The 24,339-nt window shown below is 44.3% G+C and overlaps 2 protein-coding genes, 1 long non-coding RNA gene and 1 pseudogene across 5 annotated transcripts in view; 2 read left to right on the top strand and 2 right to left on the bottom strand.

Annotated features, from left to right (window-relative positions):
- The window catches only part of LDB3 (LIM domain binding 3), a gene marked incomplete at its 5' end in the record, with an annotated part of 321,917 nt that extends 317,657 nt beyond the window's left edge, over window positions 1-4,260 (top strand). The window contains one exon of the mRNA XM_081823087.1: window positions 1,468-4,260. Coding sequence (XP_081679213.1) covers window positions 1,468-1,557 — 90 coding nt within the window. The remainder of the gene's footprint in view (window positions 1-1,467) is intronic.
- Window positions 2,310-23,155, bottom strand: LOC145722186 (uncharacterized). The gene is made up of 4 exons (XR_014146279.1): window positions 23,059-23,155; window positions 22,884-22,937; window positions 18,242-18,367; window positions 2,310-2,507 (listed from the first exon to the last, which is right to left on the bottom strand). It is a non-coding gene; the product is annotated as an uncharacterized LOC145722186 (long non-coding RNA).
- On the bottom strand, window positions 13,797-13,900 carry LOC115943314 (small nucleolar RNA U3; annotated as a pseudogene).
- The window catches only part of BMPR1A (bone morphogenetic protein receptor type 1A), a 137,096-nt gene continuing 134,200 nt past the window's right edge, over window positions 21,444-24,339 (top strand). For 2 of the 3 annotated variants that reach the window (XM_081823963.1, XM_081823958.1), the window contains exon 1: window positions 22,254-22,468. The gene's annotated coding sequence lies outside the window, so the exon portion shown is untranslated. Of the gene's footprint in view, window positions 21,608-22,253; window positions 22,469-24,339 lie in introns of those variants that run through there. The other variant, XM_081823960.1, reaches the window with a different exon arrangement.

Raw genomic sequence — 24,339 nt, 5'->3', positions numbered from 1 at the left:
CCACTCCCAGCATGGGCCTTGATCTCATGACCCTGAGATCATGACCTGAGCTGAAATCAAGAGTTGGATGATTAACTGACTGAGCCACCCAGACACCTCTATCTGCACTTCTTCTGATGTCAGTGTCCTGGATGTGGTCCCTACTTCTGCTCCCTGTTTGGTATGTTCAGTGCCCTCTATGACCCGGGGGCTCATCCCAGCCTATGTGACTTCCCAGCTGACTCTGACACATTGGCATACTGCCCACCCAGGGCCAGCCTACACACTGGTAGTCCAACAAACTTGGAGGGCTACCTCAATACAAGTCCCACAAGCCCAGAACAATTTCAAGTAAGCACAGCCCCCCCTCTGTGGTGGGGTATGGGGAAGATGAGCTAGATCTAGGGTCTTGCAGACCTGGACACCGAGTCCCAGCTCTACAACTTGCTAGGTCTGTGACTTAAGTGGGACGCTTGGCTCTATGAACCACAGTTGTTCCCTTGTGAAATGGGGAAAAGTCATACCTTCCCATAAGTTTTTGTGAGAATTAAATGAGATCATGTATGTAGAGTGGCCTCCTGCTTGACCCACAGTAGCCTCAACATACATTACTTAGCTTTCTTCTTTCTGTGATGTCTCCATCTTCAAACTGCACTCATATTATGTCATCATGGGGATATATAATTTTGCCTCTTTTTCTTTCATATACTGTCTCCCTGCATACGCTTTTCCATATTTGACTGATCTTTTTCCTGGTGGCATTCCATTGGAAAATGTACTGTAAGAATCTTAGTCATCTCCCCATAGAGAGACATTTTAGTGGTTTTCAGTTTTCACTTGAGCACACGTTGTTCTGTGCAATCATTTCTGCAAGATAAACTCCTCCTGAGTGGTACTGGGCAGACACATCTTTACAGCCCCTCTTCAGTGTTGCCACATCCCCTACAGAAGACTGAGCTGATTCACCGAGTGGTGTCCCTAGCAGTGCACAAGTAGGCCTGATTCCCTTTTGGCGTTGTTAACTGTTGATTGATACCTTTTTTTTTTTTTTTTTTTTGGTTTTTGGCTACAGTTTTCTAAGGTTAAAGGTAACAAGCGACTGAGGGTTTTTGTTTTTGTTAGATTAATAGATACTTAGGGGTCTCTCACGGAGGTTTTAATTTATTTTTCCTTTACTTATTAGTGAGGATAATCTTTTCTGATGTGTTTGTTAGTTTCCTAATGGTATTTTCTTGGATGTTAATCGCCCCCGTGGATATTGACTCACGATTTTGTACTGGTGTCTTGTAAACTTTGGACAGCATCCATCGATCATCTTCATCTTGTATATTTTTTTGTATTCCATTTCATTAATTTGAGTTTAGTTCTGTGTTCCTCTTTGGAAGTCTTAAATGTTATGTAGTTCGATTGTCTACTCTGCTTACGTCATTAGGAATTTGTAGTGGGGAGAGGTAGGCCCGCCTCACACCTGTCTGTCCTCTGTCCCAGGTCTGCCATGTGAATCTGGAGGGGCAGCCATTCTACTCCAAGAAGGACAAACCCCTGTGCAAGAAGCACGCACACGCCATCAACGTTTAGGGAGCCCAGAGCGTCTGATGCGGACAGGCCGGGAGCTGCTCCTGCTGCTGACAATAAAGGATTCAAGGAGGCTGACGTTTCTTTTTGGGGGAAAGGGGGAACACAGGAAGCTACTGAGCCCTTTTGAAGTATAATTTTAGTCCTTCCTTCTGCACACAGATCGTGTATTTGCATAGTTCAGACTAGAAGCCAAATGAAGATTCCTCAACCAAGCTAGTAATTAATCCAAGGCTGGAGTGGTAATTCAGATGTTCAGGACAGAATTCCAAGAACTCCAGAGTGGAAAACAAAAAAGTCATTTTCTCAAAGCGATACCCTTCCCTGAGGTCACCAGAGCAGGGACAGAGCTCAGAGCGGTCATGGAGAATCTGGAGCGTGTGTTGGAGTTCTCTAGAGCTCCTCTGGCAAACAGAACGAAGTGCTAAACAGTACTCGCTGTGGGGTATTTTTAGAGCCATAGCTGAGGGCTTGTTAGCTGAGACCGATTGGGCTTTCCTCACCAAAAAAGGAAGTGTTATTCCATTACTAGTGTCTCGGAGCTACCTCTGGGCATCAGACTTCAGACTTGAACAGAGTTGAGCGTTCTGAGGGAGTCCAGGCGTCTAGGAGGTGTCTTCTAGGAGCTGTGGGGCAGTTGACAGGGCTTTAGGAAGGGCTCTGGCTCATGCTACAGACATCTCTGGCTCACGTCTAAGACATCCTATGTCCCCAGAAGGTTTAGCTCCTTTTTGAATTGTGATGGGAAAGTGGAATTGGGTTTTTCCAGTTTTGCTTTGCTGTGTGTGAGAGGAGATTTTAAAGCGACTCTGGGTTGCGTCTAGCCTTTGTTTTGCTTATGAAGTTCGTGAGCGTGAATGTCCCGGTCTTGTGCATGTATTTCTCTCCCAGTCCTGTGACTGCTCACTTATGAAGTCTTCCTCAGTGCCCCTTCCCCCAACAGGCATAATGACCTGTGGACAAGAAAAGAGAGACGGTGTCTGAAACAGGATGGCAGAATAGGCCGAGAACATGCCCAAACTCTGCATGGAGAGAGGAGCCTTACCTTCTGCCAGCCTCAGTAAAAATGCCAGTGTTGGCCGTACCTCCCACCTCAGACCTGCACCATCCTTCTCAAGTGTTCCTTTCAGTGCCGCACACTGAGTACGTGCAGGGATGTCGACCGTTGGGAGAAGAAGAGGGACTGATAATGTACTTGTTTGCCATTTGGGCCCATAGTTTGAAAATGTATGAGCCAAGTTGATCTAGAACTTATTTAAGTATTTATTGAAATAGACTTGGGTCTTCAAACTTCTTTAAAACATTAGTGATAGTTTGGGCTAAGTAAGCATTTTAAAGCTGTTTGGTGACGAAGAGAGCAGCTTAGTTTCTGAGGCTGGAAATGGTACATTCTCTTTCCCTTCAGGAAGCACTGTTATTATGCTCATTGAACAAGGCATGGAAGCAGGCAGTCTGAGGGGGTGTTTCTCACTTGAACACAATAGTTAGGCACTCTTCCAACTCACTGCTACTCTCTCCTCACTCCTGTTTTGGATTTTTCTCTTTGCACGTTTTATGAGAATGCATTAGAACATTTTCTTCTGAGAACTGAGGCTTCCAGGGGACTGCCTTTCTACCTGAGTGTGTCCCTTCTCCTTGAGGGAGAAAGCAGCAGCAGGATGCGCCCCTAGCAGGAGGCCCGTGCTTTTTTTCCAAGGGTGAAGCCATGTTCCTGAGGGAGCACCAGGAGGGACATAATTGTGCTCCTACCACGGGGCCCTTCTTTACCTGTGGTGCAGTAAGAAAGTGAATCTAAAGTACCAGGCAGTAAAATCTGCTGGGAGTGACTGGAGATTTTTCAGGAGTTGCAAACAAGTACCTTGGAGCATTCTGTTATTTTTGGAAAGTTCAAATATACAGGGATAGGAGGTTGCTGGCTGTACAGAAAAGCTCTAGGCAGGTTTTCTCTTAAAGCAAAAATGAAAACAAAAAACACATTTTCAGGGACTGGTCTCGAGGAAAGGAAAAACAGTTCCCAAGACTTAAGTTTCCAAAAATATCTTTTAAAAGGGTTTACACACACATGGACGCACGCATGCCCGTGCGACCATTAAAAAAGTACATGATCATTAAAAAGAAAATTGAAGCATCTCAAAGAAGGACTTCATCATGGTCATTTACTGAATCGGTTTTTCTACATCTCAGAGAGAACGAGTGTCGATTCTGAGGGACTCTTTTATTTACCGAAACCCAAAACAAACAAAAAAACAATTTTAAAGGTAGCAGGAGAAGAAGGTAGTTTTGAATATGGGGTTCCCTCGGTGTTTGCAAGTTTGGCGTAGCTTTGGGGTTAAGGTTGTATCTATCTCACCATCAGGGATGTCCTAGGACACCAAACAATTTCTAATAGTTCCTAGTGGGGAGCACGCTTCGGATCTCCCGTTCATGTCTCCTCATTTAACACTTACAAACATTAACTTTTTGCAACGGAGTGATTTGTGTCTGCAGTGTATGTGTTAGGAATCTAGCTTTTATAACGTTAGCTTTTCAACCCGGGTACTCTTGCTTTGGAATTTTTTTTTTTTTTAATTTTAAGATTTCAAAAGTGTAAAGTAGTGCGGTGGAGGTGTGCACAAAAATATTTTGCATGTTTGTTTTGGGGTTTTCTTTGGCCTGTGTGGATTCTACTTTTTAGCACAATAAAACCTAAAAAAGGATGTGCAAATACTGATTTTTCTGTGTAAAGTTTTTTTCACATGACACCAAAAGTAAATTATTTCTATATGGCTGCAAAAAAAAAAGTTTGAGGCAAAACAAAATGTCCTACGGAGAAGAAACATATAACTCACTCGCTCTGTTGGCTGTGTGGCCCAACAGCAGTTTAATTGCCTTGTTTAAACAGACAAAGATATGTGAATGATACAAATTTTTGCATACAAAGGGAATTTACCAGGTAAATAATAAAGTGAAGGGGCGCCTGGGTGGCTCAGTTAGTTAAGCAACTGCCTTCGGCTCAGGTCATGATCCTGGAGTCCCGGGATCGAGTCCCGCATCGGGCTCCCTGCTCCGCAGGGAGTCTGCTTCTCCCTCTGATCCTCCCCCTCTCATGCTCTCTGTCTCCCATTCTCTCTCTCAGATAAATAAATAAAAAAATCTTAAAAAAATAAAATAAAGTGAAGGCCAGGCTTTGCCTTTTCTTTATGGAAAGGTTTATTTATTTCGCTACTAGGTGATTATTTCAGATTTATTTATTTTTATTCTGTTCTAAATGGCTTCATTTCTAGAAAATTTTCTTCCATGTCTTTTGTTTTGAAATAAGCTCCTAGCAGGAGGCCCGTGCTTTTTTTCCAAGGGTGGCATTTTTTCTTCTTTTTTAATGAGGAAGATGTTTCTGAGGACACTATGCTTAACAAACCCAATTCACTCTTTGTTTTTGTTTTGTTTTTTGAAGATTTTATTTATTTATTTGCCAGAAAGAGAGAGGAAGAGCACAAGCAGGGGGAGTGGCAGGCAGAGGGAGAAGCAGGCTCCCCACTGAGCAGGAACCTTGATGTGGGACTCAATCCCAGGACCCTGGGATCATGACCCGAGCCGAAGGCAGATGCCCAACCATCTGAGCCACCCAGGTGCCCCTCAGTTCACTCTTTGTTAAGGTATTCTGTTTCCAGGCATTACTTAAAAAGAAAGAGAACATTTTCATAATTTATTTGATTTTTTTAGCACCTCAATCAGATTTTTGAAAGAGCTGTGCAATTGCAAGAAGGAATAAGATACTATTTTAGCATTTTTAAAGCTATAGCACTTCAGATGGAGAAAAAGAAAAAAAAAAAAGAGTCTCATAGAGTCATAGAACGTAAAGTTGGAAGGAATCTAAGAAATCCCCTGGGCATTTTCCAGATGTGGGAACCAAGAAAGGAGAAATGGCTTCCCAGGACACACGGTCAGCTGGGGAGGCAGCCGGGGGCCATGGACTGAACATGGACTTTGACGTGTTAAGACCAGAACTTAGATCAAGGCTGATCTAATATCACCAGGGTGACATTGGGAGAGTGTCTCTCATCCCTCTTGAGAGTGAAGGTAATAACACCTGCCTCACAGGTGTTTTGAGAGCTAAATGCAATAGCTTTTGTTAGAAATTACAACACAAATGTTAGCGACCATTATCACCAATGGGGTAGGGTCAGAGCCCAAGGCCATCACTCTTCCTTCATTTTCTTAACTCCTTCAATGTGTCCATTCAGAAAAAAAAATGCTTTGAGAAAACCTGTAGCAAGTATAAATATTACACAAGGAGCCCGGAAATATGAAACACCTGGATCAAAATTTGGTATAATTACCTTGTACCAGAATTTCTGCCCTTTTCACAGAAGAAAAGTTGTTAATTCATTTGCTCATTCATTCATTCTTTCAACAGATATTTTATTGAGCACCTGCTACATGCCAGGCACTGCTCTGGACACTGGGAACATAATAGTAAAGGAAACAGACACAAACTGTTATTGCCATGGAACTTAGATTCTAGTGGTTTGGAATCAGCAAAACAAGATACTAACTAATTTGTGTTGGATTGGTTCTGAGGAGAAATATTTGACTATTTAAAGCTGCTCCACAGGCTAACCACTGGCATTCAGCTGGATTTAGGCTCATTAATGATAAGGACATGGCATGAAGAATAGGTTCTGGATCAAATCCTAGGGAATGGTTGCATATGCTCTTCACCCTGGAGAGTCACAGCACACATATGTGAGCTGCATGAGTGCTCGGTCCCTTAATAAAGAAACTTGCTTCATTTATTTAAGCACAGAATATGGAACTCCAATTTTGAAAACACTGCCTAAAATTTGGGTTTAGGCTTTCCTGATTCTAGCTTTCCCAGGGCAATGCTGACAATGTTAAGAATTTTTCTCAATGTTCCACGCACACACGTAAATCATTTCAACAACTTGGGCAATGTATGCTGTTGTTTTTTAAAAACAGATTTAATTTTCAGGGCAGCTTTAGGTTCACAGCAGAACTGAGCAGAAGGTACACAGATTGCCCAGATACTCCTTGTTCCAACTCACATACAGCCTCCCCCATTATCAACAACCCCCCGACCAGAGCGGGACATTCGTTACAATCGCTGAACCCATATACTGAGGTGTCATTATCACCCAGAGCCCACAGGTTACATTAGGGTTCACTCTTGGTGGGTTTGACACATTCACATTCTTTGGGGTTGAACACATGTATTATGACATTCCAACATCATACAGAGTTGCAGTAAGAACCTTCCGTGCTACACCTAGTCATCCCTCCCTCCCCTTTAGCCCCTGACAACCACTGATCTTTTTACTGTCTCCATAGTTTTGCCTTTTCCAGAACGTCATAGAGTTAGAATCACACAGTATGTAGCCTTTGTAGGTTGTTGGCTTCTTTCACTTAGTAATACGCATTTAAGTTTCCTCTAGGTCTTTTTATGACTGGACACATCATTTCTTTATAGTGCTGAATAATATTCCAGCAATATGTCTTTTCATTCCACAAACATTCAGTGAGTGGCTAGGCTTTGGTGTAGGGATGGAGGACGACAATCCAGACAAGGTTCCTTCTTTCACAGAGCTTACACTCTCAGGGACAAGACAAGCAATAAGCAAGTATACATAATCAATATAATTTGAGACAGTGAGTGCCATGGGAAAATAAAACAGAGCACATTGTGTTGGGGGCCAGAGTAAGATACTTGTGGCTGGGTAGTCGGGGAAGACCTTGCTGAGGAGGTAACATTTGGGCTGAGGTCTGAATGATGGGAAGAAACCAACCTACCAAAGTTTGAGATAGAGTGTCCCAGATGGAGGAAAAAATACATGTGGAGTCTTTAAGGGAAGGATTTTGGCACAGTGAAGGCCCAGGCTTGAAAGTACAAGTAAGGAGAGGGCAGTAGGAGAAGAGGTGAGGAGCACAGAGGACCTTGTAGGCCTCAGTAAGACACATCAGGTAATGCCTTCAAATGCCTGCCAGTTGAAAGGAGATAAAATAAATATTTGACTCCAAGAATTTCCACTTTTTTTTTTTTAAGATTTTATTTATTTATTTGAGAGAGAGCAAGAGGGCACACAAGCAGGGGGAAGGGGTAGAGGGAGAAGCAGACTCCCTGCTGAGCAAGGAGCCTGATGTGGGACTCGATCCCAGGACCCTGGGATCATGACCTGAGCCGAAGGCAGACGCCTGACTGACTGAACCACCCAGGCACCCAAGAACTTCCAGTTTTGATAGAAGAATACATTTTACTTTTCCTGGGGTGCCCAGGTGGCTCAGTTAAGTGTCCGACTCTTGATTTCAGTTCAGGATCGTGAGATCAAGCCCCATGTTGGGCTCCACGCTGGGTGTGGGGCCTGCTCAAGATTTTCTGTCTCCCTTTCCCTCTGCCCCTGCCCAGCCCACCCACCCCCCTCCCCGCTCACGTGTGCTCTCCCTCAAAAAAAATTTTTTTTTTACTTTTCCTATAATACTTTTCACTTGAAAAAAAAATTTGAAACTGTTCATCAAGCAGTTCTGGATGAATATGGCAAACCTTGTTCCATGTAGTTGTCTATAGTCTGGGAAGCAGATCTGTGTAGATATGGCACACATTGTTTTCTGAAACCTGGGAAACAGACCCATGCTTGTATACACACCCACACAAATTGCACACACACTTTATGCTTTACTTAATTGGAATCACACTATACATACTGTTCTAAGATTTGCTTTCTTTTAAAAACAATTTATGTTTTAACTATGAACTTCACTGTTTGATCCTACTTAAACCTCTATAGGGGCACTTGGCTGGCTCAGTCAGAAGAGCATGTGACTCCTGATCTTGGGGTCATAAGTTAGAGCCCCCAAATGGGTGTAGAGATTATTTAAAAAAATAGATAGGGGCTCCTGGGTGGCTAAGTCGTTGGGCATCTGCCTTCGGCTCAGGTCATGATCACAGGGTCCTGGGATGGAGCCCCGCATCGGGCTCCCTGCTCTGCGGGAAGCCTGCTTCTCCCTCTCCCATTCCCCCTGCTTGTGTTCCTTCTCTTGCTGTGTCTCTCTTTGTCAAATAAATAAATAAAATCTTAAAAAAAAAATAGATAAACTTAAAAAAAATAAACCTCTATAAAATACATATTAAGGGTTATCTAAGTAATAATGATCCCAAGTTAATGTTATTTACTGAGCTTGTGGAATAAATTCTGCCATGAATTTTGTCAAGGCCATCAACTACTTTTCTGAACCATTCGACAGCTATGTTTTCCATGAACTGCTTTCCTGAGATCCTCAGGCTCACATATCCAGATTTGGCTCTACTGTCTCACATGGATATCTTACAGCCATCTCCAAGTCTGCCTGCTTCATAGGTTGGAGGAATGGCCATAGTTGGGTTCTTCCTATCTTTTCTCTTGGTACCCTTTAGGTACAGTGCTTGGTTTAGGAAGTGGGTTTGTGAACCAAACCAGAACAATCAGAACCTTTCCCTGAGATTTTGTTAAACCTGGAGCTTGGAGAGCAAGAGTCTTTTCTCTCACTGGTGGTCAAGCAGGAAGAATGTTAGTCCAAAGGCCCTGTGTTCCCTCCTGTGCAGAGAAAGTCTGTCTGCCCTAGGAGAGAACGAAGCCAACAGACATGGAGAAGCAAAGATTAGAAAGGAGGAGGGAGTGTTCTGCCAACATGAAGACTCCTGGATCTAGTCATTCCTGAAGCTCCACACCTATCTCTTTCTTGATGTAATAAATTTCCCCTTGATCCTTGAGCTTGCTTACATTGGGTTTCTGTCACTTACAACCAGAAGAATCTCAACTAATACGGATGTTAGGGGGGACTTGAAGCCCCCATCATCTGCCACTCATCTTACCCATGCCACCCCATCTGAACAGACAGAGTGCTTATTTTTGTAAACATAGTTTTGAGGCCAATCCCATAGTGCTGCTGCCCTGCACCTCTTCTACGCAGGAATTCTAGACCTGGCGCTGACTGAGTTTACCAACCTACCACCCAACCTGTTTCTCCTCTTGTATCGTTTCTTTCAGTGAGTAACAGGTCCCAACCGGTCACTGAAACTGGAAATCTGGGAGTCATCCTATGTGTCTGTCTTCTCCCACAACTGCTCCTTCTGACAAGAGTTACCACAGACTGCCATATTTATTTCCTGATCTGTCTTGGATCTATTCCCTCCTCTCCATCCTCAGGACCCTTCCTGCCTCCAAACATCTCTCTTCTAGTTATCTCCCAGTTTCCTGACCTTGTCTCCATCTGGCCCCCCATCTACTGCTAACTCACACCCCACACTACAGGTAGTGAGATCTCTTCAAAAATAAATCTGGCCATGTAATGGTCCTGCTTAACATTCATAAATGGCTTCCCATGACCGCTCAATAGAGCCCAAACTAACCTGCATACAGGACCCCACACATTAGCATCGTTGATTTCTCTAGCCCCTTAACCCGTCACGGACTTACCTTCTCTTCTCGGCCACCCTGTGAGCCAGCATTCTGTCCTCAGTCCTTCCACAACACTCTGGAATTTTCCCATTACTTAATAATTGACTGTTTATGTAAGTCTTTCTCACCTGTTTACGCAAGAAACAGCTACAAACAATGGCTATTTGGAATGCATTTATGGGTTAGCCAAACTGTGAAAACTCTGAACACTTTTCCACAGCAGTGTATGCATCGGATTATCATTTTTCTCCCCCCTACAGCTAGGCAGCATACTGGCGAGATTTAGAACTGAAATGGCAAAAGGATGCTATCGTTGATGCAGCCTAGCTGGGAGTCGAGTTCCTTTTCTCACAAACAAATCTTACTAAAAAAACAAAACATTTCAGTAAGTAAATTCTTAGGGCTGCATTTCCATTTCCAAATCAGCTGTCCCCTTATCTAAGCCAAGCTCAAAGTCTTGATGCATAAAAGCAGGTATAAAGAGACTATTTCAAAATAATTTTCAGATTCAGGGAGAAGCCAATTAACAGAGGTCTTATCTTTTATTTCTAATGAAGCACTTTGAAGGCCAGAGGCTCCTTGTATTTGCAGAATGGGTGCAGGGCATCCAGTGTGTGCCTGCGGTCCAAGATAGAAGGCCAGTAGTGAAGGCAATTCCGTGTTGAATGTTGTCATCACTACAGAGACCCCTGCAGAGTCTCCTTCCGTACTTGTGACTTTTTGGTGAACGGTAGGCTAAGGAGGCTCTGAAGAAAAGTAGGCAAAGATTGAATAAGAACCTGATCCAGTTTGGGATCCAGGTTTTGTGGGGGCCCATCTTTAAGAAAAAGACTATAATAAAATTCCAAACATCAAATTAATTATAAAACCAAGCAGTCATTTAAAATAAGAAGAAAGAATCACAACAAATGATTGGAACCATGGGATCGCTAGGTCTCTTTCTTCTGAAATCTCTTTAGGCAAGTTATCCAAAAAGTTTACATAGGAATATTTCCTGAAGGCAACCTGACTTCCTTCTCTCAATCTAGAACATTCCAGCAACTCTCAACATTCACAGGGGCCTTTGAAAGTGAGGGACCCTGAAGCTTAAGCTTCATTAGTTTCCAGATAAAGACACCCTGGATCCAGGCCAATAGAATGAAGGACACAGCCATTTGGGGACCCTGATTCCCTGGCTCATGCTCTGGTAGGAATTGGCAACATTTGTCCAGGGCTGTCTCCGGAACCAGGACCAAGACATGCCTCAAAGTGGGGAGACTAAATCAGATTACTGAGTGAGGCAAGGCTTGAAATGGGCCCAGACTCTACAGCCTGTACCTCCTAACAGGTGGTTGTATCTCTCTACCCTCTTCTTGAATATTTCTCATTTTATAAGCCCAGGTTTAATGTGAAGGTAACTGAGGCAGTAAGTAAGCTGTGGAATGGTATGGTAATATTAGGTTGGAGGTTTAGGAGGAAAGACAAGAGTGTTGCAGAAGAAGCCCCAGGCACTGGCTCAGCCTGAGCCATGGATATTAGGTCCTTTTTGAGTAGCTTGGAATTATTAAAATGGTAAGAATCATCTCTTAGCTTGTAGATTAATAACCAGAATGTGACTTCAGAAGAAAGTAAAGAAGCCTTTTCTTACATGCACTTCCTATGTATCAAGCACAATGCTTGGCACTTTATGAATCTTTTCTCACTGAATCTTCATAACCCTGGCAGGTGGGGAAGCCAAAGATCAGATAGGTAAAATCCTTTCCCCAAAAAGTACAGCTAGAATTGTCTTCTTTCCATTAGGCACTCAATGTGAAGTCCTGTCTGTTACACAGTTGCAAAATTCCTATCTTGAGTGGAAATACTATATTCTCCTCAAAGTACTGGGAGAAGAGAGTTGAGTTCAGGTCCACATTCATGGAGTCTCTACTTGGAGGCTGGCCTCATGCCACGTAGCTACGTATCGTGATTTCAGAGGTGAATGAGGAACAGTCCCTGCCCTCACAGAGCTCACAGTCTGGTGGAAGAAACTGACAAGTTCCCAAGCAATTCCACTGTCCTATGGCAATAAATGTTTCTCCAGCTTTTCTGCAAAGCAGACCTAAAAGCAAAGGACCATCAACACAAAAGACAACTCTTAGGGACCCTCTGCAATTGTGAAATTTCTTTTATAATCTAATATTTTAGCTTAAAAAGGGTATGCCCTGTGCTTTAAGTCATTTATTATTAGGCAAAACCGCTGCCCTGGAGAAAATGCTATGTAACGACACGTACTCCGTGCCCAATGCTAGGTCCTCTGGTTTGAGAAGCAGAATGCAAGGTAAATGATAGGACAGAAATAAGCTCGAGGTGCCACGGGACTAATCAGGAGGGACACTAACTCAGCCTGGGAGTGGGCAGTGAAGTCTTTCTAGAGAAGAAAATTCCTGAGCTAAGGCTGGAACGAAGAACTGGAGCCCAGCCCAAGCTGAACCAGAACTTACATACTAATTACCGAACTGCACTGGGCTGTATTTGAAGTAAGGCTCATTAAGTGTTTTACGGTTTGTTTTCTTTCCCCTTCAACATAAACACTGATGGACCAATCACTTTCTAGAAGGAAAAGGAAAGGTAACGAAAATTAACTGAATGTTGACTCTATGCCAACTATTTTCCATATAGTCTCAGCTAATGTTTCACATCTGTCTCATTAGATTTGATATTATTTATTTATCCCCATTTTATAGGTGAAGAGACTGGGATTTAGAGAGGTTGACAAAGTCCGCAAAAGGTCAAAAATTAGGAAGTTCAGCCAGAATTCTGACTCCAAAGTTGATGTTCTTCCCACCTATCGCATTGCTTAACCTGTTCTGAAGTGTCTCTCTACTGGGTGGGTGAGTAGTAGCAGTCAAGAAAATAGTGGATTGGCTTCAAGTTTTAAGGACAAAAGGAGAGAAAAACGGACGTTTTCCATGAGCGATTTGGCCATCTCCTTTGGTCATGGAAAGTCCTGGAAAGGGATTTCTGGGCTACTCCTCTGGCTGGCATTGCAGCACCCTACCTCACCAAGCCAGATCTGCTGAATCTGGACTTGGAGAAGTAAGGGCTCATGGGACATCCTTTGGGCGTGTCCACTGAGGTCTGCTTTATACAGTTTATAATTTGCTGTAAACAGCTTGCTGTTCCCAATTAAACCTGTATGATCATGCCTGAACTTTTAGGAAACGAGGACTTCTTTTTATGGTTCTCTTCTCAGTGGTAAAACCAGAGCCCTCTTCAGCTCCACGAGCCTCCTTAACCTGTGAGGCATTGATCCTGAGACTCTGCACCCCCACGGTCTAGAAATGCAAAGTGCTCAACAAATCAGGGAGGGGATTGCTAGTGATCGTGAGCCATCTCTTCCAGAGGGGTGTTCTGTGATTCTGTTTAGCAGTGCTCTAGGGCACTCCATACACAGGTTCTCTGACGCTTTTCAGGCTAGGATCGAAGGGAATACAGATCTATCTCCCAACTAAAAGCTGCTGGCTGAGAGCCATTTTTAAAGAAACAGTTGCTCAGAATGACCATTTTCCCCCTTAGACACATGGACTGGATAAAACCACCTTAGTTTGAAATTGGTGATAAAAGAAATGAATGGGTTTAAGTATCTTAAATGTTATTTTTTAACTAAGAAAGCAATATGTATTTAATAAAATCCAAAAAGCACATATAAATAGGAAGAAGAAAAAAGTAATCATAGTCCTACTACCTGGAGACAACCACTATTAGTATTTTGGCCTAATTTTTATTTTCTACTACTTAAATACTTTTTTTGATTATTTATTGTATTGTGGTAAGAACACCTCTTACATAACTGTAATTTCATACCTATTGAACAGCAATCCTCTATTTCTGGTGCTTTACACATTCACAAAAACTTCCCTAGTAACAAACTATAGAAATGATTCCTGAAAGTAATATTTCTACCATTCGTTTTGACTGCTGAGAACAAAAGCAGGGAAAGAATCAGTTCGGGAGATGGGCTCAGATACTGTTTACGAGGCCTGAGCTGAGCAGGTCACGGTCTATACCAACACTGTCCAACAGAACTTTCTGTGAAGATGGAAATGTTCTATATCCACAGTCTTCCAAGATGATCACCACTAACCTCATGTGGCTATTGAGCACTAGTGGGCCTAGATTGAGAAACTGAATTTTATTTATTTTTAATTTTTTTTTTAATTTTAAATTTTTTAAAAATATTTTTATTTATTTATTTGACAGAGAGAGATATAGCGAGAGAGGGAACACAAGCAGGGGGAGTGGGAGAGGGAGAAGCAGGCTTCCTGCTGAGCAAGGAGCCTGACATGGGGTTCGATCCCAGGACCCTGGGATTATGACACGAGCCGAAGGCAGACACTTAACAACTGAGCCACTCAGACACCCCATGAATTTTATTTACTTTTAACTAAATTAAAATTTACATAGTCACACATAACAAGTGACTACTGTATTGGACGGTACAGGTCTACACAGATGATTTATAAAGGGGTTACTTGCTGGTCTCAAAGTGTATGATGGGCAGGGATTGAAACTTGGCACTAGAATGCTGCATCTGTCATTTCAAACAATGACGTAGCTCAGAATACTTCTCAGCAATGAGAAAGGCCACTCCAAGAAAAAATATGGAGACGGGCTCACAATTAGTCTCTGAAAAGGAAGTCAGTCATTAGCTACCTTCTGACATCCTAGCAATTAACCAGTCTTGGGAGAAGAGCAGGTATCTCCAGAGAGGTGCCAAATAAATAGGAGATAAGAGACTATAAAAATGAAAAGCCTTTTGGTCTTTCATCACAGGATAATCCAATGCATGTGAATTAATGGCAAAGGGCTCGCTAATAGCCTTTGTGAGGAAATAGGAGCAGTGTAGCAGGATATCCTTTTTCCGCACTAAAGCACCCAATTCTTTCAATTTTATATACAGCGGAAGCAATTAATTGTACTAGAAAGAAATCCACAGCTGGCTTTCCTGATGGCCCCATAAGCAACAAGCACTATTGTTCAGCTTCCGGGATAGATGTAAAGTCATTCTACTGCACTGCTGAGGTTTTTCTGATTGCTTAGTTTGACTTTTCCAAAGACAAAAACCTGGGTAATAACCACGTTGCAATTCTTCTGGTCATTGCACGTTTTCAGTATAAGCAGCTGTCAAAAAGTTAATTTTTTACTTGTAATATAATCCGTGCATGTGACTTGATGCTAGTGTTTCTTCTAAACTTTGTGACTGAATCCTAAGTTATTCACTTTTGTTTGTTTTACATGTTTATATGCAGTTGAACTGTACTGTTTCTGCCTTTGTGGTTAACATTCATAGTGTGGCTATTCGAGGATTGTGCATAACAAACAAATAAGACTATATGTCCAAAACGTAGATACTCAACATTTCAAACTATTGGCCTGGATGGTGTTGTTTTGCCTTTTAGATGCATTAAAACATGTTGTATTTCATCAATTCTTAAATGCACATTTTTGGACATTTTATCATCTTTGAAATTCGCATGTCTTAGAATGGATAATGGGTCAGTTTAATTGGCAATGTTTTTCTTTCCTAGTTATACATGAAATAATGACACTTCTTTTAATCAATAACATCTTAGTTTTGATGAAATATGGTGTGTGTGTGGTTAAAATATGATTAAAATGGTGTATTATTGTAAGTATGACAATGAAAGGACTTTTGTTATTCAGAAGAACATCTACCTTGATCAAATAAATAAAAATTTTGATTAATTACACATCTTACATGGGATTCTAATTGACTTAATTCTGACAAATATGCATCCTGCCACTTTCATTTTCCTCAAATGCCCTGAAAGGTATAAGGTACATAATGTTATACAATAAAATGTTACACATATATGTTACATATATATTATATATTAACATTATATAAGGTATATAATGTTAAACAATAAAAAAGCAGATCCTTTCCTTTCCTTTCCTTTTCTTTCTTTCTTTCACAGAGAGAAACAGCGAGAGAGGGAACACAAGCAGGGGTCCTGATGCGGGGCTCAACCCCAGGACACTGGAATCATGACCTGAGCTGAAGGCAGACAGACGCCTAACGACTGAGCCACCCAGGGGCCCTAAAAAGTGGATTCTTGAAGCAAGCCAGGGATAAGGCTCCCTGCCTGCAGTTGGAATGGTACTTTTCTGGTGTTCAGTAGGGCCAGGTGGAGGTACCATGCTGCACAGCTCCAGGGAGCACCTTTCACACAGAGCAGGACTCAGATGGTGTCCTTGGAGTCCTGCGATGTAACCACCCTGGTGCTCAGTGCAGTGACTACAGCAACTGTGGTAAGAACCAGGTCAGGGAGCGCAGAAAGGAGGGAGGAATGCCCTGTTTGACCTTGAGGGACAGCAGCACAGTGGATGCATTGAGGAGTTTGTGACCATCTCCAACTCTGGCTGGACCCTGAAAACAAATGGTTAGCAGAGGCAAGGATTCTGATAATTACAATGGTAGGCCCCAGCCTGGGGCTGCGATTTTGAGACCTTGTGTATTCTGATACTCCTTAACTGTCCTTCCCCAGGCTGGGGGGCTGGGAAGCCCCTATTCACATGTAAGTGAATAAAGGTAGGAAATCTTATTTAGGAGAAAGCTATAGGAACAGTTAAACTATGCAAAAAAGTCAATGATATAGAGAGAAAAGCCTAAGGAGTTTAGAATGGAGCAGTCAAAGAGGACTTCCTGTAAGAGGTGGTACTTGGGCATTGCAGGCGGGAGAATGGCATCAAAAGAATGAATGTGACCTATTTTGCAGGAATCAGAGAGACCAGTCGAACAGAATGTTACCATACATCAGTGGCTCCCAGATTTTGATCACGGTAGTGTTTCATTAAGAGAAATCTGTGGGGGCGGGGGTGCCTGGGTGGCTCAGTTGGTAAGCGTCATGGTCTTGGGGTCCTGGGATCGAGCCCCGTGTCGGGTTCCCTGCTTAGTGGGGAGTCTGCTTCTCCCTCTCCCTCTGTTCCTCCCTTCCTGCTCATGCTCACATACACTCTCTCTCAAATAAACAAAATCTTTAAAAAAAATTAAAAAAGAGAAATCTGGAAAAACTGAGCAAGATCAGTTACAGAAGGAATGACCAATTAGGAGGATAGCTAGTATAATTCAGGTAGACAGTGAGGAAGACACTAAATGTAAAATAATCTACATTTTATAGAAACACTGACAGGTGTTAGTTTTTGGTTGAATACCTTTAGGATTATGATTCCCCATGAAAGAAGTGAGGAAGTTGTTTTAAAGAGCATATAGAACTCTAGAACTCAAGTTTTATTTATTGAAAAACAGTTATTAGAATTTAAAGTCGATGATACAACCCTGCCTTTGTTGATAAAAATAAAATAAATGAGTGAGGGCAAACTATCAATAGAGAACAACATGAAATATCAACTATCTTAAGGGCAATAAACCCTGACTCAGAAGCAAATATCAAATGAAGGAATTATCTGCATGTCTTATTTTTTACTAGATTTTAAGCTTTTAGCGGACAGGAGTCCAAAAAAATGCCTAGTTCGTTCGTTCATTCACTCATTCATTCATTCAGTAGGTATTTACTGATCACCTACTGGTGTGCCAGGCAGTATGCTAGATTCTAGGGATAGAGTGGAGTGAAAATAAGGTAGTTTCTATCCTCTAGAACTGTGTGTCCAGTGCAAGGATGGGCACCAACATGTGTGGTGGGTGAACTAGTATGCCTGGTCACATTGGTGGCACACCACACCTGGGAATACATCTGGATTACCGTGTAGACCACATATAGCAGGTACAGTATGACTCGCATTCCTGATCCAGGATTGTACCTCCCCAGTTATCTCAGTCTGAATTTTATCACGACACCTTGTCTTCCTTCACTAGTCGTTCACAAGGTAATCATACTCAGCTCCAGATGCGGGGATTTCTGGGCTACTAGTCTCAAAGGAATCCTTGAGTAGAATCGATGTTGAAGAGTAGTAAGTAGAATCAGATATGGGTTTTTACATGTACATAGATACACACACACATCTGTTATACTTTGATTATTCATTAACCTGATAAAAGCAAATACACACACACATATACATAAAAATATTTAGTTGTTTTTTGTTTTTTTCTGGTTAACGAATAAAGTATACTAAGTCATAAACCCACTGCTCTCAGGAAAGGGAAAGGCAGGGTGGGGGACTGCTAAGGATGGAGAAGGAAAAGATTTGTTGGGGGCTGGGATGGGGAGGCCCCAGCTCCAGGTGTTCGGTGGGAGGAATTCCAGCCCTCTAGGCAGTACCTGATAGCCAGAGAGCCGTGAGCAAACAACAGGTGGTAGTCCAGGAGAGCAGCAGGTATCAGGATGTCCAACTTGAGGTAATGGGGCAAGGAGGCCTGACAGTTGGATAGAACATGGGCAGAGAACCTAGGAACAAAGAGGCAGAGGTCAGTAAGCGTTGCCACGAAGGCTAACAGTGCACAGCAGCGTGTATTGCAGGGCTGGGGCCGACTCTACAGAGCAGAGTCCAGAGAACAGGCAGAGAAAAATCAGGTTCCACACAGGTTAACAGGCCAGGGCTTCAAGCACAAGAAAAGGACTGTGAGTCAGTTCGAAGAAAGGGGCCAAGGTTGGGGCTCCCCATGTAAGTAGCAAAGGCAGCAGAAGGCTGAGTCCCGGCTTGGGACTGGAGCTCTGAGACTCTTCCTGCCACAAGGCCAGGAAAGGATTAGGTTTTATTGTAAGGGGTGTACTGATAGCAGGGAGAGGACTGTAGTGACCATGGGCTAGGGAGGACCATATGGGGGCTACTTCGCAGCAAGAGCTTCAGTAAACTATCTTTGAATCACAGTAAACAAGTGCTTTGAAGCAAAGAGACATGGAATTGGGAAAAGGAGCAAGTAATTGAGAAGTAAAAATAGAAGGAAAGGTAAAAAGAAAAGAAATCCATTACAAAGAAAAGGACAAATTTAGATTTTTGAACTTTATTTTGTGCACTGATTTTAGATAACCTACCTTTTTCTTAAACACAATTTCTGTTTTGGCTTGTTCCTTCTAAACCATAACAGGTTATAATTATTTTTTTTTTTTTAAAGATTTTATTTATTTATTTGAGAGAGAGAATGAGATAGAGAGAGCATGAGAGGGGGGAGGGTCAGAGGGAGAAGCAGACTCCCTGCTGAGCAGGGAGCCCGATGCAGGACTTGATCCCAGGACTCCAGGATCATGATCTGAGCCGAAGGCAGTCGCTTAACCAACTGAGCCACCGAGGTGCTCCAACAGGTTATTATTAACCAGTAGAATAATATATTAGTGCCCATGCTGAAAAGTGTAGCTGTTTCCTCTACGCTTTACAATGCTTTTGTTGATTTGACACTGGGTTTTAGACTAACCGGAAGTATCATCCTGCAAGGGCATTCCTGCTCTAGTCCCTCCTTACTGGGCTCTAACTTACTCCATATCTGCAGCCTTAGTGCTGCCTTTGCCTCACAAAATCTTTACAACAGGAAAATGACTTTGGATGGATTAACTCGGACAATCAAGAACTATTGCCTTCCCTGAAAATGGTATATCCCAGTTGCCCTGACCCGCCCTTATCCTTTTCAACATAGTCCATGCCACCCTCAAAAGCTAAGTCTTGATGACAAGGTTCAGAAAGGCTTAGAGGAAATTCTACCCTTATCTCATGTGTTTAACAGATACGAGCACTTGTTCTGTGCCAGGAGCTAGGCTCTGAGGAAACAGCTGAGAACAAGAGGGACAAGGTCTTTGCTCTCATGGAGTTTACATTCTGGGTGGGGGGAGGGGGGGCGGGTAATAGAGAAACTCAGACCATAAACCAATAACTAAACAAACAAGGTAATTTCAATTAGTAAAAAGTGATATAAAGAAAACAAAATTGGCCGTGGGTGCTAATTTAAGACAGGTGATCAGGGAAAGTGTCTGAGGATCTGAGAACTGTAGAAGGGTAATTTTACATTCCAAACTAAGGCTATGGGGTTTGAGTATGCAACTACCACCCTTGGGGCCTACACCTCAAACTGTGCAGAGAAAAAAGGCCACGTCCAGCCATTCTATTAACCTACTTAAAGGAAAGCCATCACATTAGAGAATGTTAAATTTGGACCTTGAGGTGTTGCCTGAGTTTGGGGGCCAGACAATACGTGTCCAGATGTCTCCCTGGGCTTCCTGGCTGCTCTGTTCATTTAGTGGGCAAACTGGAGAAACAGGCTGGCATGCATACACATGCCAGGAACCAGAGAGAACACCATGACCTACTCAGTTGTAGGTAGGTAGGGTGCCTGCTGTGAAAGTGGGAAGGTTTGGTCACTAGGTGGGCTTATCTAAAGAGAACAAAAGGATGTCAAGTCAAGTCCCAAAGACTTGAAAAGAAGATCCTTTCATAGAGATGCAAAGATATCATGACTTAAAATGTGATGCCTCTATTTTGTTATTTCTACAGTGGCATATTTCTACAGGCAACACCGATTTGCAAGTTTCAGAAATTTGATGTACTAAAGTTTTAACCTGAGACTCTTGTCTATTATGGACTGATTCATATGCCTAAAAATCGAAGTAGGCTTCAGAGGGTATATTAACACACTTGTCATGATTTTATCTGCCATGACACATTGCTCAGCATACATCAGTGAGTTCTCTGGCCAATGAGTCTGAATCTCCTTAAGCAAAAGGCCCACCCTTTCCCCTAAAAATAAAGCAGGAATGTAGAAAACTTGAAAAAGTGTCAAGTTTTAGTTGATGCAAGGAAATTCGTGGTTGATGCAAGAAAACTCCTATTATCATACATTCTCCCTGCACAGCAAGATACTACAACCCCTGACTCTCAAACCTGAGACAGCTCAAGAGTTCATTAAAAAAAATTAAAGAATTGCCAGAATTGGAAAAAAACTTGGAATTACAGAAGGTATCTGAGGCATCAAGGGCAAACGTGGTTTGTAAAAGGAGGAGAAAAGAAAAAAAAAGTCTTTAAACAAGAATGTAAAAGAATTTAGACATTTAAACAAGATTAAAAGGGAATACTCTGGAATCTAAACATCTCTTCAGGGAGAATGCGTATAAAAACAAATACCAGCGCCCGGCACATTCTTTTTCTTCCCTCTTTCTTTTTACTTAGCTGAAAAAGTGATTTTATAAAAGGACCTTAAAAAGAGTTATCTTTTGTAGAGACTTAACACGATACATACTGTTGCAACACTTACCAAAGAGATTAAGGTCACATTTGGTTAAAAGGGGACCTATATTCTTTCTTCGCATACAGGACACTGAAAACGTTTAACAGTATTTTCCTCAAAGAATGAGGGGGCAATGTTAGAAAAGAAGTAGTGACAATTATTTGCATTTTCCAAAGAGCGGGAAGGAGACTCCGGAGGGCACGCGAGGTCCTAAAAGTGAGCCAAGGTCGAGGCGGGAGCAATATTTATAGTGCGCTGACTTCAGCTGGCCCGGGTTAACGCCGGCGCTCCTCTCCTGCCTGAGGAGTTCACGGGCTCGCAGGTCACAGGGCTCCGGGCAGCCGGGCCTCGGAGCTGCGGGGCCGACGCGGAGATGCCTCGTCCCCCCGCCGCTCCGCGGAGCCCGCCCACCTGCGCCGGCCTACCTAGGCCTCGGCACACTGTCAGGGAGCCCAGACCCAGAAGCCGGGGCGCGGTGGGTGGATAATGGATGGAGTGTGGCTACACTTTCCTTTCTCTGTCGCCACGACCACTACCACGACCTGGCAAGTCCTTGCCGTGGTGTGCGAGTGCTGGCGCTCACGGGGAGCATTACAGTGTGTCGGAGAGGGGGTCCACGCGAAGGGATCCGGGAGGCCGGCCGGTCCCGGAGGGCCCAGCCCGCGCCCGCGGTGTCCGCGCCCCTTCACAGCGCTCCGTCGTGTGCGTCCCGCGCGCGGCGTCTGTGGGACGCGGCTACCAGAGACAAGCCGCCCCGCCACGGCGGCGGCGGGAGGGCTGCTTGGTGGGGAGGGGCCGGTGGGGCAACGCAGAAGAGAAACCCCCCCAACGGCAGCCCGGCGCCCCGCTGCCGGGGACTAGGGCCCGCAGCCGGCAAGGGGGCGCCGGGCCTCGCGGACCCTTCGGGCGCTTCCGCCGTGCGCTCGGCTCCTTTCGTGTCCGGGGCGGGGCGGGCGCCTTCCCAGTGCGCGCGCGCGGCGCCGAATCCGGCGGAGGCCCGCCCCTCCCCCCAAGGTCCCCGCGCCCGCGCCGCTCCTCCCCCCCCCCCACCACCCCGTGCGAGTGTCGGCGGCGGCGGCTGCCGAGATTGGAATCCGCCTGCTGGCGCTTGACGAAGGAGGAGGGAGGAGGGCGGGGAGAGCGGGCAGAAAGGCTCGGACTCCGGCGCGTCGGTCCGCGCGAGACGAGGATCGCACGGCCGCGCGAGGGGCGACCGGGCCGGGGCCGCTGCACGCCGAGGGCGGAGGCCGAGCCGGGCCCCCGCCGCGCCCCGGCGGCTCGCCGCGCCCACCCCGCTCCGCGCCGAGGGTTGGACGATGAGTTCCCCGGGGTCCGGGTGAGTTGGCTCGTCCGTGAGTGCGTGTGCGCGCCGGGAGAGGCCGGCGACGGCGGCGGGGAGGCTGGCGCGGGCGCGGGGCGAAGTTTCGGGGGCAGCCGGGCGCGCGCGGGAGGCCCGAGAGGGGGTCGGCCCGGCCCGGCCGCCTCGCGGGGTCCCCGCCGTCCCTGCTGTGTCAGGCCGCGGCCCGCTGGGCCCCACCGCCCGGCGCCCCCACCCCGGGCCGGGCCCCGCCGGAGACCCCGGCCCTCCGGACGCCCGACGTCGGCTCCTTGCAGCCCCCCGCGGAGGCTCCGCCGCTCGACCCCTCTTTTGTTCCCCACCCCCGGGTTTCAGGCCGAGTTTGGGGAGGCAGTGTGAGCGAAAGCCGCCTCCAAGGACGCTCCTTGAATCCTTAAATGGGAAAGGCGCTCACCTCTCTTCCCAGGAGCTGCGAGGCTGGATATTCGCGATTTGTCTCTCTCCGCTGCTGCGAAGGAGGAAAAAAAAAAAAAAAAGGTCTGTTTCGTGGGGTGGTAGAGCCAGGGGGAGCTCCAAGCCCTCCCTCAAAACTTGCCCGCGGGAAGGTGCCAGGTTTCTCGGAGGTTCACCTGTTGTCCTGCGCGGCCTCCGCTGCCATGTCTGTTGTGATAATGCACTTCAGTTTCTGAAAACTTTCTGCCGGATTGGATGTAACCCTTTTTTCCCCCCCTCTTTCCAGACTCCTAGTGGAAAGATTTGGCAGTAAAAAAAAAAAATAGCTTGCGTCAGGAGAGAAAAATAATGTGCTATGTGTTAAGGGTCTGGCGTTTTGTGACTTGTATACTCTTTCATGCTCTCGAATGTTTTAATTTGGTCAGGGTGCTGCAGTTTTTCTCTTTCAAATGGTTACCAAACTCTTTTGAGTACACAGTGCGAACTTGGCACATTCACCTGTGTGACGTCATTTAATCCTTGTGATAACCCTGGTTATTGTGTTCATTTTTTAGACGAGGAAACCGAGACGCAAAGAAGTTGAGTAACTTGTATGAGTGAGCTGGGATTTGAACCCAGGGTTTTCTCTGCTGTTCAGGAACTGTCAGAGTGAGACTTAGATGAGTTTGAAAACAACAACAAAGCCTCTTTCTGCAAACAGTTTTACGTTTAGGGGCACTTTGCAGTTACTCATACTTGAAATGATTGCTGTTTTGTTGCTTGAGTTGAAAACAACTCCTTTATTGTATTTACTTATTTAATAAGGGGAGTTCAACTCTGAATTGCAGTAGAATGTAACTTAATGCTTATCACTGTTTTCAGTTGAAATAAAAAGTTTGTGAACCAGAATTATTTAAATATTTGAACTTAAAGCAAAAATACGGGCAGTTCTGAGCTAGAAAGGGGTTGAGTTTACAAAAGGGTGATTGAAATTTAGAATACTCCTTCATAGAACCAGTATTCCACTCGTGTTTTCGGGTGTCCCCCCCCCACCCCCTCCCGGCACAGTGTTCGTGGAACTCATTTAAAACTTTCTCACTTCTCCACGCCCTTTACTGAAAAGCTTGAAGCATTCAGTGGGAGCTCCTTCCAGAATGTACTGGGTTACTTCTATCATCTGCTTTCCTTCCATCTTAGTGGAATGTTTTTTGTCCTTCCTACTAGTTAACACCTTGTTTCTTTCTTTTTTTTTTTTTCTCTCTCCTACTTAATGGAGTAGGAGTTACTCTTTTTTAGGGTTCTTGAAAGTATAAATGTGCATAAGATTTTTTCAATTTACAAAAACCTTCCCTTGAGCATGCTACTCCCTCAAGCTTTTATGTTGCTGCTTTTCCTTTTCAAATCATATTAACATTAAAAAAAGTTGTCTCCTTGTAAAATAATACATGTTCATTAAAGAAAAATTGTAAAGTAGAGCA

The sequence above is a fragment of the Leptonychotes weddellii genome, chromosome 6, assembly GCF_054177405.1.
Source record: "Leptonychotes weddellii isolate Sample4059 chromosome 6, ASM5417740v2, whole genome shotgun sequence".
In the NCBI taxonomy this organism is placed as follows: domain Eukaryota; kingdom Metazoa; phylum Chordata; class Mammalia; order Carnivora; family Phocidae; genus Leptonychotes; species Leptonychotes weddellii.
The sequence above is the reverse complement of the archived record's forward strand: the minus strand, read 5'-3'. Positions and strand labels throughout refer to the sequence as shown.